The sequence below is a fragment of the Ylistrum balloti genome, unplaced genomic scaffold (assembly GCF_031769215.1).
Source record: "Ylistrum balloti isolate Yb309-2 unplaced genomic scaffold, AGI_CSIRO_Ybal_v1 Utg370010, whole genome shotgun sequence".
Lineage (NCBI taxonomy): Eukaryota > Metazoa > Mollusca > Bivalvia > Pectinida > Pectinidae > Ylistrum > Ylistrum balloti.
The window spans coordinates 2,174,983-2,196,755 of NW_026782083.1; the positions used below are offsets into that span (position 1 = coordinate 2,174,983).

General features: G+C 33.0%; 2 protein-coding genes across 2 annotated transcripts in view; one reads left to right on the forward strand and one right to left on the reverse strand.

Annotated features, from left to right (window-relative positions):
- Positions 1-21,773, forward strand: part of LOC132548352 (cysteine--tRNA ligase, cytoplasmic-like) — a 194,891-nt gene that overhangs the window by 28,003 nt on the left and 145,115 nt on the right. The window lies entirely within an intron of this gene.
- LOC132548456 (uncharacterized) overlaps positions 1-21,773 on the reverse strand; it is a 143,540-nt gene that overhangs the window by 15,368 nt on the left and 106,399 nt on the right. The window contains exons 3-4 of the mRNA XM_060212323.1: positions 13,068-13,174; positions 1,464-1,587 (exon numbers count right to left, since the gene is read on the reverse strand). Of these exons, the coding sequence (XP_060068306.1) occupies positions 1,464-1,587; positions 13,068-13,174 (231 nt within the window). The remainder of the gene's footprint in view (positions 1-1,463; positions 1,588-13,067; positions 13,175-21,773) is intronic.

The window sequence follows — 21,773 nt, forward strand, 5'->3', positions numbered from 1 at the left end:
TTTCTGCTATGTTCACAAAATATCACATAATTAATTAATATTCTTTTGAAAAACAGGCTCCATAGGTTTTTCTTTCTCTGATTTTTTATTTTTGAAATGAGGTTTGATTAGAATAATATACCAATGGAAGATGGGTAGAAGTGATATCAACTATTATTGGTTACGAAATCTTTTTGGATTCAATATTCCGATATTATGTGAATGTCTATGGAGATGTTGATTGAAAGATTAGCATAATTATAAGGAACTTTCAATCTCTTTACAAATGAAAATTAATTTTAGACATTCTACAAAAGAGGATGCGACTGTCTCTTTCCTCAACATGCCAAGACTTGTAATATTATCAAAGATAATTTATGTCTTCGTTTCATGATTCACAAATGATGACAAATAAATGAATGTGATTATGCTTCTTTCCCCAAAGTTAGTGTCATTTTTTGTCTGCGATTGAAAATGATGAGTTGAAACCTACCACTGTCATTAAGTTTCACGCATGTCGCCTTAAAACCCGTCAAGCTTGAGAAGTAATTATAACTTTTTTACTAATGGAGGCAATAGATCTTGTGTCCTCACTCGGAGTTCCGATGAATAAATTCTAGTGGAAAAAGAATTACATATATCATTTTGGAGACAGAGACATCTTTCTATTTTTGCTACAAGCAGTTTTCTTTGCTTCTAATTTCAGTTTTTTCTGTTGGTAATTTTTCATCATTGTCACGTAATGGAGAACAATTTGGCATTGTGTTGTTGGCAAAAATTATAAATGGCTTCACTCCTAAAATCTGTCCAATTCAATTTCACACCCCTGTCGATGACCACTTGGAGTTACCATGGATACCATAGATCCCTGAAGAGTTCCATGGCAATGCTATAATAGATCTGTAGTATGTATGTATATTTCCGTGCGAGCCACATCATTTTTGTTGGTGACCATCTGCAGGGTATAGTTGTAATTAGTAAAAGAATGATTATGTGTCTGTGTATATGTTCACTGAGGCGTCTTTTTGTCTATTTGTCTGTTCTGAAAGATATCGTATGCTCTTGATCAAAGGTCAAAGTATTTATTGGAACTATAAGTCACAGTATCTGTCACAATTATAGCTTTGTTTCATTTTATCTAAGAAAATTTCACACTAATTATAAATATTCAGTTTTAAGTGACCTTTATGAATTTTGTTTCATGATTAAAAGAGTTAGAAACTTTTATATGTAGATAAGGTTTTCCAGTTTTTAGTCACATTTTGACTTTGTTTCATGGTATTAAACTGTAATTAAGGCCTTTAAAGTTTTAAGTTTATAACTTTGTTCATGGTAATTTAGAAACTTTTTTTACTGTGGTTAACGATTTTTAGTTTATGCTTTTTTATTTATGTGTTTTTGATAATGTGTATGAAAACCATTATAAATTTTTGTTAGATTTTTTCTAAGATTGTCTGTGATGATAATGTTATGATGGTTCTTACCTGTCACAGTATACATTTGGATACCGTCTATAATATCTCCGATCATAATTGGAGGCATCACATCTATAGGTGGTAAAGGTATACTGTCGTTTCTGGTGTTGAATCCTTTCATGTTTCCCGGAATCTGAAATATTTGAATAAAATTTGCATTATATATGTATCTCAGAACTAACAGCAGATGTTGAAATAGATTTCTTATTTAAAAACTATTTGAATAAAATAACATTTAGGATTCAGACTTTCATGTCTGCGAGGGCTCTGCTCCCATGGAACATTAAGGAAGATAAACTGAAATACATTGGTAACAGTATGAAGAAGTCAGAATCACAGTAAATTTAGCGGATCAATTTAAATGTTACATATTGCAGATCGTTGTTACCTCTTCAAACTTAATAAAAAGATCAATAAAAGACAGAGAGGAATACAACAAAAATTTGTAAAAACAATGCTAATGGGGTTATTTAGCATTAATATGCTGGCAAGGAAGTGGTGAGACATTGTAATATGGATTTAGAACAGTGCTGTACAGATATGTAACACATTTACTACTTATTACAAACAATTACAGCATTGCACAAGATGTATCGTGTACATTAAAGGAATGATAGCGGTAATTATATTACTCATGTGGGTAGAATTTACGGGGATTTTCAAATTCAATGAAAAAACTCATTTATGGCAGGGTTTGCATATGGAGTGGTAAACCAGCATTTTAGAACTAAAACCATTGTTGAATTGCACATATACATCAATTCTAAATTTCTGTCAGTAAATGTAGGCATGATGCAGGTTTAATTTTCATGTTCATTGTTTGTTTAAATTATTGCTTTGGCATCAGTGATATTCTCAAAGAGACTATTTTGTGGTTATGAAGGAGTACAGTTTGATGGCAATTCAATATTCTAATCATAACCAAATTAAGAAGATATTGTAAAGGGTCAGTCAAGACTTGTATCATACAATAAAATTATACAGGTCCATTACAATACCTGTATAATAAAAAATATACCTGGCAGTTTATTTGGCTTGAATACAATACTTGTCATTGCTGTTAGAATTTCTTTACTATAAAATTATTTCCCCAAGGCATCAGAGATGTCAGTATACGAAACCACTGTTGCATGTGTGGAGCAGATGAAATTAAATAATTCTTCAAGTAATGATTATTAAGAAAACATTTCTGTCTTGCTGTAATTCTGATTTATGTGTCCATGCCATTGTTGAATGCAATTGTTTAATTACATCAAAAAATAATTTTATTTATCATCACAAGAGATTATCACTCAAAATTTCTTGGTAAATTGCAGAGAAAAAATTTGAAGGTCATTGCAGATTAGCTGGAGGAAATTTGATCAGTTTGTTAGCTTTTGTAATTGCCACTTGTTTTCTATTACTCAAAACACTCCATGCTTTGACAGTATGACATAGAAAAGCTGAAGTTGGCGCGACACAAGTTAAGTCTTTCTATAACACTTATTGGTGGTTATAATGTTCCATTTGGCTTAAACAATTCAGATTGGCTCAGATACAAAGACAAATTATCAGGTGGAAAAAATGGACAGAAAACAGTAATGATCAAGTAATTGGGAAGTTCAATTGCAGACAGGAAGCAATTGAATCCTGGAAATTGTAAAAATGGCACTGAAACTTGACAAAATCCCGCCAGGAAATCAAAGCAAATTTAAAAACAATTTGTCAAAGTTGTTTGGTATCAGTCAGTTTTGAGTGAATATTTACGCACACATTTCCTCAAGGGCTGGCTAATTTTCAGCTCGCAGCTCTTTCGTAACAGAAATCGCTGATTTGTATTGATTGAAGATCAAAGCATGTGAGAATGTCACACCTATCGATATAGAGAGATTGGAATTTATGGTGGTATACTGATTGAAAGAGGTGCTTGATGGGAAGGGATAGGTGCAAGTCGCAATTGCTTTAACACACCAGCGGGTAACATATCTTATATTTAGTTGTATAATATAGAGAAAATTAATTTTCTTTTGATTTAGTCTGGAATAGGTGAAAATTTAGGAAACGATTAGTTTTTGAAACACTCGACAACCCTCCTCCCCACCTGCCTCCCCTTCCAATCCATTACATCTCAGTTTTTGGTTGATTTTCATTAGCTTTGGTCTTCAGTACTTGTTCAAGGGATTGTGAAGAAAGACATATGGTGAATAGCACCTTTCGGTGCAAATTCAGAATTAGATACAGTAATGCTACAATGAATGAACCTACAGCATACAGCTGGCTATCCTGGAATTGTCAGTGATGCTAAGGGCCAAAATTGTTGAAATTTGTCAATACAACTGAGGGAACAAATCTGTCAAAATCAATGTCAAAAATTAGATGGGCAGAAGTAATGACCCTAAATTTCAGACACTCTTCAAAAATTTCAGACACTCTTGGGAGAGAAACAAGCAAAGATTTCAGACACTCTTGATTTCAGACACTCTAAATTTTAGGGACAGAATCAATAAATTTTGTGATTTTTAACAGTTATGTTCTGCTCCTGAAATCAGGTACATTATCTGCTTCATGTCACTATTAAGAATGGACATAAGTGAGATGTTTGCCCACAAATAAGGAATTAAAAAGCATGGTGTTTTGGACAGAAACAAGCAATAATTTTGGTCACTCTTTGGGACAAAGACAAGCAAAGATTTCAGACACTCTAAGGGACAGAAACAAGCAAAAATTTCAGACACTCTTAGGGACAGAAACAAGCAAAGATTTCAGACACTCTTAGGGACAGAAACAAGCAAAGATTTCAGACACTCTTAGGGACAGAAACAAGCAAAGATTTCAGACACTCTTAGGGACAGAAACAAGCAAAGATTTCAGACACTCTTAGGGACAGAAACAAGCAAAGATTTCAGACACTCTTAGGGACAGAAACAAGCAAGTTTTTTGAACGCTCTTAGTTATAGAAACAAGTGATATTTGCAGTTTTTATCTGGAACAGAAACCTGTTTAAGTGAGGTGTTTAGTTACCATACTTTAACACAGAATTTCCAAGTGATCTAATCAGAGTAAATGATACTGTTGACTCCTAATCACTTGTGAAAAATGGCTGTGCTCAGATTTTCTTCAGTTAGGAAGCTGCTTGAGTTTCTTAATTAATCCTGATAGTGTAGTGAAGGAACATTAATATCTATAAATTCAAAGGGGAAATATCCTCACCAAGTAGCTAGTCATCCCTGTTATGGATATTGACTGACTTTAGAGGACAGGAAGGCTGTTTCATGCTTTTATTTCCAATCTTATTGCTATAAAGGATTTTGTTAATGATCAATAAAGGATTCATCTCCATATGTAAGGTATGATGTAAATTTTCCTTAGGAAATCGTAAGGTACCATGTACATATTTCTGAGGGTACTTCAAGGTATGATGTACATTTTCCTTAAGGAACATTTAGGTACCTGTACATATTTCTGAAGGTACTTCAGGTATGATGTACATTTTCCTTAGGGAACCTTTAGGTACAATTTACATTTTCCTAAGGATACCTCATGGTACCATGTACACATTTATGAGGGTACTTCAAGGTTCCATTCACACATTTCTGAGGGTAACTTTATGAGGTACAGTGACCAATGACTACAGGGCTGGAGGTCTGATTGTGGGTCCTAAAGAAGAATATTGTATACCAGACAACCACCTATGGCTGGTAAATTAGACTTTAATTAGGTAAGTACATGAAACCTGCTGCTAATCTCTAATTTCTCTTCACAAAAACAATAACGAAAAGGTCACCTGCCATCATTAAATTAAGATAGCACCGCCCTTACAGATCAATAAAACCATTTTGTCTGTGTCCTCACTTCTATCACTGCAATGAAGACAGAAAAACAAAAAGGAAGAAGAAATGTTGATTAAAAGATGAATGTTAACAGATTCTTTGATTTATACTTAAAACCATTTTACTAGATGGTGTTTTAGTATTTTGCAATTGTAGAGATTCACAGACAATTTTAAGAATATTGTGCTTAACAACAGGAATATGAGTTGAAAGTGTTCTTTTTCTTTTAGAAGTACAATGTTTACATGTATAAAGCAAGACAAAAATTTTTATATTTCTCATGACTTTTGGGGAGCTAAACATAGCAGTAAATTCAAATATGCCATCACTATAATTGTGACAGAATTCAAAAGGGGATGGACAAGAAAGGAGGATGTGACAATGCTTCCTGAGAGCCCAGCGTTTTGTACTTTCCAGTATGACATAATTGGACTTGATCTCACCCCTCCAAGGACCCCATGTTCCATGTCCTTTTAAGGTTTTTTTAATGAAGAAGAGTTTCATGATTTTTCTCTCTGGGAAATGTTAACACTGAGGCCTGATTTTATTAAAATGATGTCTCCACGTCAAAAAAGACAGGGGCTATGGTCACAGCATGGAATAGCAGCACGATAGGGTCAGAGTTTTGTTCTTGGTCAAAAGAGAAGTGATAACAACACCATTTATAAGTCTAACATAATGACAAATTCAAGTCCTCACCATGGGATTCCAAAATGGTGGTCAAGCCATCTTAATCAATTTCAAAATGATTTGCAGTCATCTTGCTTAAGCAAATCATATGACTAGACACACAGGGTTGTTAATGTCAATTAAAAATTTCCTCCTTGGAACTCTCATTTGTGGATAGTAAATGTACACAATACTATTGTATCTAGCTCACTCCACTAAGACTTTTTTTATCTAACTTGAAATTTGATATAGTGAAAATATTGCAGAAGATATTTGGAAGAAACTCTGATTTGCTCTGCAAAATTTTCTAGAAACTGGCGCCATGTCGGATATTACTTGTCTATGTCTAATAATAAAAGTTACATGTCAATTTGCAGTTCAACAAGGTTCATTGATCAAATGTTATATGTTGAAGGTTGCCACATTAGCTGCGGATCAATGAAGACTTTGAAAGAATTTTTTTTAATAATGATAAGAAAAAAATCAACTTTTCAAAAGAATATTCCAAGGATATGGCTATATTTGGGGGAGCAAGCTATTGTTGTGTTATAGCTTGTGAGATGAAAGTAGAACATGTATCATTAGCGTGATTACTTTACAGTCAGGCATTGATAGGAGTGATAAGGCTTACTGAAGGATCTGTCAACAGACAGACTGGCTGGGCCTATCATAAGACACAGTTGTGTGTTATACTGTTCAAGGACACTATTAAGTGTGCACACTGTAACTTATACACACTTCATCTTCAAAGCAACGATTTTATTCCTTACTTGTCAAAATACCTTTTAGCTTTCATTTTTTCCCTTGATCAATTATCAAAATTAGACCCTATGAAATCAATTTTAACTTAGTACATGCAAACAAGAAGAGTAGTTGATCACAGGTAGTTAATTTACAATTAAAACATGATGCACTTGCCTGAGTCATTGAACTAAAAGAAACCGGAATGAATTTCAACAATACGGACAGTTTCATTATTGTATCAGAAAACATCGACTGGTATAGTGATATTCCTATTAGAAATTCTGACAACACCTGAGTCTGGAGATTGGTTGGAAGTTTTTCTCATTAATTTGATGCTTTGATCAGCACTTCTTAGCTAAGGGCATTTTTATTCGGATCAGAAAGGTTTATCAACTTCGCCCTGAAGTATTTTCGGAACTATTGTCTGTCCTAGCTTGTATGGTTGATTGAAATTGATTAGAGGAAGTAGAATGCCTTGGTTGATGATGGACAAAGGACAATTGCTGTCTCCAGTAGAAGTGTTAATTATTCTCATTCTGACCAGCCCTTGTTATCTCGTGGAAGTAGTATTATGAAGCAAATTATTATTGTTGTTTTTTGATATTTTTTTTTCTTTATTGACTTCCATGAAAATATTCATTTACATAACAATCAACACAGTATAGAATCTTGATTTTATATATACATAAATGTTATAATAGATATGTAGCCCTTTTTGTTATAGTAAACTTTCTCGTAAACGAAAATGATGATATAATTTTGATAATTATGGAAGGTTATGCTGTCTTGATATTGTTGTAAAGACAAGGCGTGCACTAATGCTGTATAAGATGCACGATTCTCATGCTTTTGGAACACTTCCAATTATGACAAAAATGTTCAGAGTCCTGTTGCTGTTGTTATGCTGTTACTTTAGATATTTGAAAATTTGTATATTGTTTCTGTAATATTTTTGAATGCACAGCGGTGGTAAAGATGTTTGTATACCTAAGTTTCATATTTCAAAATAAACATAATTATTTTCCCCGTTTGACAGCTAATGCGTGTTAGAGAAACTTTGATCTCATAAATTTATAACTCTGTAAGATTCTGGCAAAAGTATACAAACTTAAGAATCTGCATGTACTGTGTTACTTCTTTGTGAAATATGATTAATTCTTTGATTGTTTATTTGTAGTTGTGACTAATAGAATTTATATGGTGAGATAATGGCAGTCAACAGCTGGAGGTTTCCTAGTAGTCATTATACCCTGGCTCCCGAGGCCATGTCTAGGGACATAATAAGAGCCCAAGTGGCCAAATATTTGTCTTGGGTCTTATTGGGCACCATTATGGCCACATGTAAAGTGATTTTTGAAGAGAATCTTGGTGGTGTGTTAAAGGTTGAACTGTGAATATATCTAATGCAGAAGATTCCTCCAAATGGGGAAGTAGTGCTACATGTTCACACAAAAGAACGTCCCTTTATCCCTGGAGGAGTTCCGGAGGTCTGAGAACTCTTCCTTCTTTCCACCTCTAAGTTTGCCTGTCAGACAATTAAGGTAATGGACTGCAGTTACCACTAACACCAGCCAGAATGAATGGTCTGTAAAAATCTCCAGGACATCTGTACAGACCAATGGAATTTGTTTAAGAAAATTTCATAATAGGTGTTAATTTTCTTTCCAATCAGAGATAGTTTCTTCCATTTAAGATTTTTTTCTTGATTTTTTTTTTGTTTTTATCACTTTGACTAAAATCCTTTTACAATGAAATTGGCAAAGCGGTTTTTTCCTTTTCTCTCTGAAATCCTGAAGAATGACAATGACCTGAAGGACTTGACTGTTCTGGCTTATCACCATTAACAGCTCGGGTCCATAACATGTTGCCTATGCAAAAAAAAAAAAATCCCATGAAACAGCATTTCAGCACAGATAAGTCAACATCAGGGAATTTGCACAAAAGTATAGGCAACCAAGACCTTTAGCATGCAGACTAAGTGCCTTCGTTTGAGCATGAGGGCACTAGTTTAACAAACATTCTTTATTCAAAGAAATTCCTGAAATGACTCTGTTTGAAAGCTTCTGTTTTGAAAGGGAGTTAAAATATTGTCCAATCTACACTTGTTCTTTCTTGGAGAGAGGGGAAAATAATGATTATATAAATTTTTTGAGCTCATTTCATGCTTTGCAATGGAAAGTTACCCAGGAATCTCCTTCACAAAGATTTGTAAAATGGTGTGGTTGAATAGACACATGATGTGAACATATCTTTATACCAATCTCTTGAATTGTTGAATAATGCATGTGTTTTTCTTGTCTTATGTATTAAGTGTGTTATTACGTACAATTATCATTGTAAACCATGCCATAAGTTATAGCTGATAAACAAGTATTAAAACTAACTAGCAACATCATATTCACTGATTCATCTTCCTGTACATGGGATAACTCATCTAATCAATAACGCAGAATAGAGAGTATATGGATTTTCAGGAGGAGAATAATTAACTTAATATGTAGAAGGGCCAGTTATTTTAGCCCCAAGTGGTCAGCTAACATTCTGCTTTCTATTTAGATAAACAAGTTATGAATATTTACTTGCAGGGATTGAAGAGGATAAATTAAGTCCAGCATGGTTGATTTACTTCGTTTATCTGGTCAATGTGGCAGCATATTACATTTGTTTATTTGAGGATATCATTTGTGGTCAATTGGGGATTGATCTGTGTACAGTTTACTGGAAATTAACCAGTTACTGGAAAATATCTGTAATAGTACAAATTTTCTTTTGGAGAGAAAGTTTCCTAAAAAAAAGGAAAGATTTTGGAATGGTGTACGATATATGCTTTATAGCTATATTGAAATCTGCATGTCAGAAGTAAACTTTGTAGTTATTGAAGTGGCTGTTATTATATTGTAGTATATCTTATATAGACGTGGAAACATTTTCGGAAGACATCAAGCTGGTAATAAGATTGCTGTTTTATAATGTAATATGAAGATGTTATGTAGATGTGCATACATTATTGGAAAATATCAAGCTAGTTAGATTAGTTAGAAAACTAATAAATTCATAATCTTAGATATAAAAAAGGAACAAAAATACAGGAAAAAAAGGTAATCCTAAATTTTGATTTATGTCATGTGCATGAAAATTTCATTAACTCATCACAAATACCTTTCAGCCTAATTTCATAAGAGACGTTTCTTTGAAAATTTGATATATCGAGGGACAGATTGTGTTTTTGCATTTCTCGTCCATTATTTTTGGTCTCAATTATGAGCAATTGCTGCACAATTACATCACATCACAGACAAATACCTAGAATTGTGGTAGAACAAGTCGTACAATATAATACAAAAATATAGTCTAATCATGGCATAATTGAGCACGGTGATGCATGGGTGCTTCATGTAGCTGTGATGTTTGATAAGTCACTGTATTACAGCGGTGATCGGATCTGACAGCCAGTAGTTTAGGCAGGCAGTTTTTGTGTTTTATGCTCCCATCATGGACATCATTTGTACGGGTTCTTTGGACGCCTCTGGTTGATATTGTTAGGTACAAAATTTATCGATATCAGTTACAGTATGTTTCGTATTTTTTTTCTCTACACTGATTTAAAAAAAAAAAAAAACTTGTTTTGGTTATTTTGATACTTGATGTATCATCTTGTTAAATTGATATCATGTCCATTTTGTTGTTAGGAAAATGAAAAATTTACGTCTGTGTGAGTCTGATGAAGAGAGATAGATATTGGTGATTGATATGCCAAAAATGAGATGCCATGATAATTTTATGCTTGGTTGTCTGAAGCACTGTGTATGGTTGTACTTTATTTTTTTTCGTTTTTGTCCACAATGATAGACTTTAATTTCAAACAAAATGAAATCTTGTTCCCTTGGGTGCTATATGTATATTTCAGTGTGTACGATACACTTTCTAATTAATTTGTGTGATTGAAGATTGCGGCTCCTGTAGGCTTCTCACGGTTGCGGTTGCTGACTACTAAACTGTCCAAAGGGAAGGCTATATTGATGTCAGAAATGGAGCGTTCCTATTGGTATATTCCAGGCCATCAAGGGAGCCATCTGCTTTTTGCAGTGGAAACTTCCTAAAGTGTGAAACGCCATTCAGACTTAGTTTTAGTAAGTGTGAATACAAGGTGAATGTGCTGTTGTCATGCAATGCCTGGCTAAAAGAAATGCAGTAAGATTTTACAAAATAAAAATAAAAAATATATTTTGACTGTTTGAGTAGGATTATAGTTCTTAGAACTAAAATACTGATAAAATTGCTGTTACCACTGATTCTCAAAGGTATCATATCATAAGTTACCATGGAATCAGGTGTTATTGAGAGTGTCATCCTACTAATGGCTACTACCACCATGTTTTATTAATGATCTATATCAAACACATAAAATCTACTGAAAGACTCGGATATTTAGGAGTAAAATATGTAGGGATGGATAAAGACTGGGATATTTAGGAGTAAAATATGTAGGGATGGATAAAGACTGGGAGAAAATAAACATATGTATAATTGTGTTGATTCATAATAGACATTCACATTTTAAATTTTAAAAAGTACAACTTTTTCAAATTATTTTCTATTTAGAAGTTTTATGTGAAAAGTTATAATCAATGATATGAGCTCTAGATTGTATTAAAAAAAAGGCTGTAGAGATAGTGGTGTACAGTTTCTGTAATTATGGTTTATAGCTTTGAATGAAAAAAATCAAATTACATGATGTTGTTAGGACTTGAATTAAAGTAATATAAAAAAAAATCCATTGCTGCAAGGAAACAAGCTTCTCAGTAACTCATTTGTTTAATTTCCCAGAAAATCAGTAAAACTCTTGATTAAAATGTAAATTTTTCTACAGGCTATTTTCCTGGATAATTTTCTGAAGCATTTGGAGCAGAAAATTCAATTTGAGAGATTGCTTGATAGAGAGAAGGCTACTAGACTCTTTACAATAGCAGCGGAGAATCACCCTGATAAACAAATATTTGTTTGGCTGATGGTGTAACAAGGCTTTATACTCCTTAATTAGTTTTATTTATTTATGAAATTCCTTGTAAAATTATACAGAAGCAACACTAGTTTAGGTTAATAAGCTGGGCAACTGTTGGATGCCTGATATATTTCAGCTGAAGTAGTGTTAAATAGCTAGAAGGTAGAACAAATGCTGTATGATCTAGTGTTTAACAAAAGGTACAAAATGAAATATTGGCTCTGATGAAGAAAAGAGATGTTCATAGCAGTCTCATTACACTTGTATGGATAAAATATAAATCACATTTGGATATCTGGATTTTGAATAATTTTGTAATCAACATAATAATTCAAAGTAGGGATTCATTTCACCATTTTTAGCTGATAGCTCTCAGTAATTAGTAATGACAGATAGAGGTGATGTATGATTATATTGAAAATATTCAGGAAGACGTTAAAAACAAATTAGTCAAAGAATGACATTATGAGTTATATCAGAAGACATAAAATTCCTGTACATAAATAATTTAGATAATTCTATAGTTGATTAGTAAATCTGGCATTTTTAGGCACGATGAATTATGTGGACACTTCCTGAATATAAACACAGCTGTAATAACAAGGAGTGGTCAATGTATCACTACCTGGAACAGCTGCAGTCAGTGTAATCTGTACGTCACAGGTCAACATTACACCCATGATGAGTTTAAAGAACAAGAAAGGTGGACTGCAATAATAGATCATGTCTAGTAGTGTGTTGTCAATCACCTTCTTAAGTTAGCACCTGCTCTTCTTGACAACAAACAGGAAGTTAGGGTATGTAAGACCCATCAGCATCAGGGAAATCTTTTGTCACTTCTGCTGGAGACATGTGCTTGCAGTATAACAATTTGACTGACATTGCCCATCCAAGCACTGACCAGGCTTCAATGATTAGGTTTCCTTAAACTCTTCACTTGTTGATTGGCTATTTCTTTGTAGTTTATTTTGATCAGGAACACTTGAATAAGAGTTGTTTTCCCTGAATAATATCCGGTCATTATGAGATTGACCTTATCTGATGTCTATGGAACATAAGAAAGTTCAGTGAACAGAAAAAATTTTCTTTCATTGACCAAGACTTATTAAGGGTTGGATATGTTGGGATACCTATAATGGAATACCTGTGGTAGTTTTGTCTACTTTAACATTTAACCTGATCATGTAGCCCCTGTAGTCTTTCTATTACTTCATAAACCTTGTTTCAATTTGCTTTAGAACTTCTTTGAATATTTATTAAATAAATAAATAGGTAATTAAACCACTCTCCCCCTCTCAATATGTTATCACCATACACTCAATAGAAATTACTTCTCATGGTATAATGAAGAATAGGAACGTCAGTTTTGGAGTAAACAGAATGACTTACCATTGTTTGTATGCCTGCTATCCAGCCGTCTAGATCATAAATCGGAAGTATTTTTGTGTCATCCTTCTGCTTGTATAGAAAACCGTGATATTTGCTGACCGAATTTGCTGAAAATAAAAGAAAGGAAATATAGGTTATTTTCTTATTGGATTGATACTTTTTGTAAACATCATAAATACGGGCCACACAAAGGAATTGAATGAAAGTTCTTATAATAATGTGACATCTTATATTACTAATTGGGCTAAAGTTAAAATAATTCTTTTTCAATTGCTTAATGGGCTAAAATTTGAAGAAATTCTTCTTCAATTGCTTACTAGGCTAAAGTTAAAAGCAAAAATATTCTTCTTAAGTTGCTTGTGTGGTTGATCTTCAGAGATATTGAAAAGTGATTTGATTCTATTTATACTGGACATACTTAAGAAATTCTAAAACACACTTAAGGTCATTGATAAAAGTAGAACTAGTAAAAACTAACTGTTTTAACTGTATGACCTGAGGTGATTTCCATTTTTCTTCACGATGATGAAGAAATATATAATCTGTGATGATAAAAATCAGAATGTATGATATTAGTGACGAAGTATCTTACTGTGATCATGTTTAATATGCTGGAGACCAACAAGACCCATTACGATTGAGATTAAAGGCAGTTTAGACCCATATATGGTCACAAGGTGGAAAGCTAATAGCTATTTTGTAGATTTTTCATTAAATTTATGTCTCGGAGGATGATAGTAAAGCCCGATACTGACCCTATCAGTGTGAGTACTCAGCTAATTGAGATGCACTTTACTCTGCCCTAATGGAACAAGTGTAAATGCTTCTCTCAGCAACACTATGGAAAATTACAGGAAAAAAGGTGAACAAAATCCTCATTGTGCAGTTCTTTAAAATGGTATTTATGTTTGACTTGTTATATCTGTCTCCTTAAGGAGTTCTAAAGATACTCAGGAAATGCAGTTAACATATATCAGGAGTCCGTTATAACTTGCACGTAGCCGAACTGCATGCACATTTCACAGAAACTAAGTAGATTGTCCTCATCAAATATTGATAAGGGCACAGGGTCGTATACAGAAAATGTTCTCAGCACCTGGATACATAAATGATGTCTATTCTTTGTACGTGTCGTCTTCCAACTTTAATCGTTTGTCACTAAGCTCAACTTTCAAGTTCTGAGCTTGAGAAAACCTTTTAAAGCTGCTGTAGAATTAAAAGCAACAAATTTGAAATTTTCAGCGACAATTTGAAGTATGTCCTTTGGGTTTGACGGTGAAGGTGTGTATAGACTTTCGCCTTCTAATTACAAATCCCTAGGAGACATACAACTTTTTTCCTCCATATCGCCATGGTGACTAATATTTCTGAGAACATGATAATATTAACTTACATTTCATGCTTCAAGCTAGAAAGCAATCTAAGTAATACCAAGAAAAATGTTAATAGTAAAATAATGTACGTTATACGGTACTTGTTTTAGTGACTCTAAATTGTATACCTGCCTCGATGTTTGATTTCACCAAGGAGGAATTTGTACTCTTCTCACTTAGGAGAATGGAAAATAACCTATATTTACAGCTAATAGTGTGGAAATATTTTTCTTATCTTTAAAATGACTGTTTGATCTGTACATTGGAATTGATCATTACTGCATTGTGAAGCGTTTTAGATAGACTTGATGTTTGTGTTGTAATGTTTCCTAGGGGGGAGAAAAAAGATGTTATCTGAGTGAGTATCCTCCCAAGGGTCCCTCCCATCACAGTTCTATTGAATTACAAAGATGTGTTTTCTATAAATATTTATGTTTGTTACTAAATCTTTTCTACACTTGTTGTGCAGAGCTGACTGAGAAAGATCTCTCGCGAGACACAATGCCTCTGTAATAGTATCTGGGAAAGCTAGCCTTGCTGGTGCTTTCTTTATACGATGGCTTGAAGATACAGGCCAAAAATGACTGGCAAAACTCATGAGAAATCAAAATGGCCAACCTCATTGTTCCCTATATCTAGATAGTGGCTCCTTTGATGATTTGTTAAATTGTTTTAGCTTATAAATGGACACAATTTGAAATTGTCTGCTATGCTGATGTTTCAAGAGTGTAATATATCACTGTTATATGTATGAATGGTTGATAGGGATATTCCAAATGACCCTCTGACTGAATATTCAGGTACAAATCAGTTTGGACTGATAATGGAAGTGGAAATCAGTTTCAGTTGATGTAGTATTTAGTAACAAGTACAGGGTGATATTTAGACTGGATTTCAGTGTGTATACAGGATTGAGGATTATTTCTGTAACTGTCGGACTTGTACTCCAGGAAAAAAATCTGCTAGTCCAGAAAATTTATATAATTCTGAAAATGTATATGTTATATTATAAATCTGTACCTAGGTCATAATATCAATGGAAAATTCAGCCAACATGTCCTTATATTTGTAGTCATGTAATTGCATAAAAGTTTTCAGTGAAGCGATATGATATAAAATACTAAGATATAAGGATTAGACCATTACAATCAATCAATAGTGTTCTTTGTTAGACTGGTAAAAAAAATCTGCCAAACTTTCATTCTCATACAGCTGGCAATGATTTTCCCCTTACTTTCATTAACCCGGAACACTGGCTTTGAATAAAGTGCATGATCTTGGTCAGAGAATCACTTGTTCATCTGTCAGCCAAATCTATTTGTCCAGATGAGTGGACAATTGCTTTTACCCAGCTCTGTAGCTCAGGAAAAGTCTGGGTTACTAGCACTGGTTTCATGATTGTGAGTTACTGTGTGTTAATAATACATCCCCAGTAGTCATAATGGTAGATAACTGGCAAGATATCAATGACGCAAGTACTTTTTACACAAAAGTAACTTTACACAATACTTGTTAACATTCCAAACAGAAATCACAGCTTCTATTTACGACCATATTACAGTATCACAGATCAGCTGCTTGGGCTGCTGAAAGTTTTCACAATAACTCTGATTCTGATTTCTTTAAAATTCATATATTCTTATTCATAGGGGGTGGGAGGGGGTATTAATACTTTATCATATTTTAAGTTAGAACAATGATAAACTGATATTTTACAAAATTTTATCATGATTTTTAAAAATCTTTCTTTTCAGTTTTTTCAGATATCTTTGAGTTACAGCATCAAGATTTTTATTTATATTTTATTATACATAAAATATCATTAATCCTGTTTTCATTTAACAGAACAGATACACTCTCTGCGATATAAAGGAAAGTTCTGAAAAATTGATGTTACCAATTTTGTATAAAAATTACATGCCAACGACAATGAAAATGTTCGAAACCATTCAAACGTTTAGAGTGTCGTCAGCCATATCTCTGTTTAATGTAGCATTGAAATCAGATAAAAAGAATTCTGGAAAAAAAAAAAAAAGGAAATTGAAAAAGAAAAAAATAACAATGGAAGGAGAATAATACAATATTATGAAGTAACGTGTCAGTAAGTTCAAACAGTGACAGTACCTCTAGCTCTTCAAGCATTAATACAAACATCTTTATGAAGCCTGTGGAGAGTCCTGTATTCACAGTATACACATAGCTTAATCTGTATTCCCACCTCACCCATTAAATACCTTCATTGAGATAATTTGACAAGCATGCAATGATTTATGACAAAATTGATATATATTCACTGAAATTCCATATGACTTTTTGAAACATTGCCTGTTTATACCATTTTGAGTAAATTAATTGATTAATGGTTAGTGATTTCATTTCCGTTATTTTCTCGGGTTTCAGTTTTTTGGAGCTGTTGTTAATACAGGAATACTATACATTAATTGTTCACTGCTGTCAACTGATTATAATCTGAAGTAAAAAATCAGAGAAGTTTTCGTTTGATACAAAGTCTCAGTGGTATGACGATACATCTGTGTATTGTAAATTCTATATACTGTACTGTATTTGGTCTTTAACTATGGTAGAATGAAGCTGTGTAGGTTTGCACTGTTAGGCCAGAGTTCATATAAACTCTTAATCTTTACTAAGAAAAGGAATTAGAAAGTAACGGTGAAGCACAGCCCGAGAACTGATATTTAAAGCTCCGGTTTAGTTGTCACTCGAGCAGAAGCATTATAATGGGATGCTGTACTATCCTATCTTTGTCACTATACAAGTGCTGATGTCTTCTTGTGTGTTATCTGCAGCATACAAACCCATTCATACCTTACTCAATTTCCTATCTTACCATGCTAGTCATTGAATTAAGTTCAGAATTAACAGCTTTATGAAACATCTGATAAACAAAACTAGCATGATATTTCCAGCTCTGATTAGTAAATATGTTTGTATGTATTCAAACATTGTAGGATTTTAAATGAACTTATTACAGATTACCAGCAACATATTTTTTTATCTTATCTCGTAGATTCTTTTTTTGGGTCCTTTCCCTAATTTTGTGGCCAGTTGGAAAACTGGCATGAAAATTTGCTTAGCTTGGTGTAAAAAATAGATCAATATGAGTCTACTTTAGAAAACATGAACATGGCTATACAGAGCAAATGGTCACTGACCATACTGTAATCTGTTTCTTAAGAAAACACACAAAACAGTTTTGTGAAAATGAAATAAAAACATGACCAGGATAGTAATGGGACCACAAGGGAGTCTGGATTTCTCCATTGTGACTGAATCTGGCTCTCAAGAGTATGAACAGAACCCGCCATTTGCAATAACACGTTCACTACGTATTACATAGCAATTATACCACGGCATATACATTCAGGAAGTCTGTTTCACAATGCTTTTGAAAACTGTATATAAATTGCTTAATTATCACAGATGGGCTTTACTGCCTACAACAGACCTAGCAGTTTATATCTGATATTTTGTATTACATTTTGAAAACTATTGTTGAAAATGAAATAATTTTTTTTTAAGTGTTGATGGTGATAGATTTGATATTATAGAAAAACTGTTCAGTATATCAATAATCATGAAATTTTCATGGCCTTAGCTGCTTCTGTACCGTCATATTCCTATAGATTTTAACATGGTCATGTAACGTACACTTTTTATTGTAATATAATTTTTTTGTATTTTTTTGTTTCGATGTTTTTGTTTGGTTATCTTATCTTGGTGACTAGAAACAGTGATGGAGCTTTCTGAAGTATTTGTTTCTAGTAATCAATTTTACTAAACTGTTTAGTTACAGTGTTTTAGCTGGGACATATGTAATTTCAAGCGCCATGGTGAACCTGATGATGTATTGTGAATACCAGGGGGACAGTATGGTTACTATAATAGCTGACAAACTCTCTCATCACTTGGTTGTCTGGATATCAGTCAAGCAAAATTTCTCCAGGAAAAAGTTTAAATTTTAATATCGATGATTCTATTTTTTAGAGTGTTGTAGGATTCCACAGCCTAGTGACTAGAGAAAAAAAATTGACATCTGTAAGTTTGAAATCAGAAATTATGATGGGTGATTTAGAAAAATAATTCTTGGTTACCAGGACTCTAGGTCTCTTTATGGTTAGCATCCGAGATATTTGCTTACCAATCCTATCTAGGAACTGAATGTTTGAGACTGAAATTATTGAAAAATGTTATAATTAAAAGCTGTTCAGGCCATCAGAAAAGCATCTATATGTGTTCTTTAAGTCTTGACATTTAAATGTGTGCAATCTCTGTGGAATTTCAAAAGTGTTGGCAGGTATGGGAAACAGTTGCTGTCATATCCATTAAACTACATGTAGTTTGTTAAAAGCTGAAGGAATAACATGCCAGTCCAATCACTGCCTTAGTGAAGGAGAATATGTGTAATCTTGCGATGTTTTAAAAGCAGTTTCATTCTTTTCTAATAGTATTAATTTGAAAACAAAAAATCTCATTGATTGTGATTGGGAACACTTAAACCGAAATAACGTATCAATGAAATGTTCGATTTTTTCAGGTGATTTCAGGTTACCTTGAAAGGTCTTCGTAAAAATTTAATTATCTTACAGATGTAGTTTAATTACAGAGATGTTAAATGTGGATTAGTTTTAGTTTAGCTGTGTACTCAGGTTAGTGTCAGGAATTTTACCAGGTGTAATATATATATCAAATCTTAATGAAGAGACATTAGTTTTGATTGTACCTCTTTAATTGTCAGGAAATTGTCGATCCCTCTGCTGGAGAGCACTTGGCAGGGGATATAACTCTAGTTAATTTAAAGTGTTCATCAACGGGTGGCATTAACCCATCAGTTAAGAGATGTACCTGAGAAGCCTTCATTAATTTTGATACCAAATCCTTCGTTTAAACATATAAATTCTGATTTCAACCTTGTTTGCATCAAGGGAGAATAGATTTACATTATTTGATCGAAGAAACTATTGATTTGATTAAGGCAGCTGATTTAACTCTGTGCCCCTATGTCATATGCATAAAAGGATTACAATGATGGTAACAGGTAGCTGTCGAGAGCTATTTGACTACAAATTGTTGTAAATCTGGCTACAAATTGTGCTCCAGTTTGAAAATAAATTGTATTAAAAAGCTATAGACAAAGTCACTTGCAGCCATCCAAAACGGTAGTTTAATCTACAAAAACGGAATGGTAATCCACCAAATCTGAGAGGTAATCTGTTTGTAGGGTATTCTATGAAAACAATTTCTTGATTAACCGTCTCGTAATCGACAGATTTAGGTATCCTGAAATTATATACAAAAACAACATGAAACACTTGTAAGAACATTTCTTAATAATACAAAAAAATTTCATATTTGTTCGTATCATTGATATTATGAATTATATTTGTGTACAAACATTTTACATTAATATTGATAATTGTTTTTCTATATATCTTATTGAAGTGTCTTATCTTGTACATAAATACTCCTTTTTACTCCTTTTCAGACTATAAATATTGGTACTTGACATTTGGAACATTTAACTGTTGGGTCCAATTTGGTTTCAAAATGTCGCCTGTTTTTTGTGACCTTGACCAGATGACATTGTTGTATTTTTTCGTATTTGTGAACCATTAGCACAGCATTGTGATCCTATTAGTTTTCTATAATTAAAGACAAAATACATTGTCAATTATGCATGCCCATCTCCTTATAACTGAGTTAAAGTTTTGTAGTTGAGACCCGTTGGTGATAAAGATGCTACATGACTGATGCTAAACCTTAGTACTGTATCTAATTTTTCCCCAGTAGAAACGAGGTGTTCTGTCTTCATTTTTCACCAACATAATCTTGTGCTCTATAGTAGTACCCTTCATTATCACAATCTTCAAATAAATGTCTCTGTAATTGAAGATTTTTGATGATGTTTTGAAGGAGTTCCTTGTCTGTGTGTAGATCAAGAGTATGGGTATGAGGATGAAATAGACATTTAGCATTCATCTTATGATTGACTTTATCAGTCTGGTTTTTTTTATTAAAGAGAATGCATATTTAAGATTCTTTTTTCTGTTTTTTTTGGACATGTTCTCAGAAAGGAAACAAGATAGGCATATTTTCTGACAACTGTTTTACATTAGTTTATTGTGCATTTAGTCACATTAAAGCGCATCCTGTGGTAATATACAAACTAACTTAAGTCTGAAGATCAACATGCCTCGATACCACTGATTGTATGCTTTAGTATTTATCTATATCACTCAGAAAATTCTCTGATCACGGTCCATGTTTAAGAAGGTACTTAATTAAATACATGAATTTTTTGTCTTCTGCCTAATCCATTATATACTGTAGAATTTTATAGTTTGGATTCAAAATGGTTAGGATGCCACTTCTTATAAAACATGTGCAAAAATGTTTATGATGTTTATGTAATAAATTAGGAGAGTTTAAGTTGAAACGTGAAAGGTACATGTTGCTTCAATGGCATACACTTTGTTGCTTAGCAACCAAATCCAGTTTTGGTTGCATATTTTCCCATGGAAATTTGTTTTAGAGTCTGTTAACAGTCAGATTTAAATGGAATAAAATGTAATTTATATGTTATTTAGCTGCTAGCTCGTCATGAAATGGTTTTAAGAGATTAAAATATTGTTTATTCTGTCATATTTTTGTATCTTTATATTAGATTTTTAGGGAAATTACTAAGTATATAAGGTGCTGGAATGGGGATACTTACTGTGCCTAACATGATACACACCACCATACTTTATGCTGTGATCCTGATATATATAGTATGTATGTGTGTATTTAGAAATTTTAATCCAATAGGAATAAGATAAAAAAAATTGTCACTATGGATAGTCAGTTTTCCACTAAGCATGAGATTTGTTTAAAAACATTTGCAGTATAAAAATCAATCTCTTTTTAGTCTTATCAATACCTCTTGTAGAAGTTTACACAAAATGTCTGGTCTAGATTTATATGAAGTGTTCATGATGGTGTACAATGACATGTTGTGAATGTCAACAAAATTCAAAATAATTGGATTAAACAATAGATGGATGAAGTGCCATATGATCTCCAGCCCTGCTTTAAAAAAAAAAAAAAAACAAATAAAAAAAAAACTGCCTTTCACAATAAAAATAATAATTTGAAAGTGATCTGTTTCTTCTCCAATGTATAGAAAGCTGTCACAATATCATGTGTCTAGCGCAGGTTAATTCAACATGGCCATTCTGTCTTGCCTTGTTATATATTGGGAATGTTATAGCTTTCAGGCTTGGCTATAATTCCATCCCTTTGTTTTACCTTCGGGGATCATCTGTTGTCTCATAAC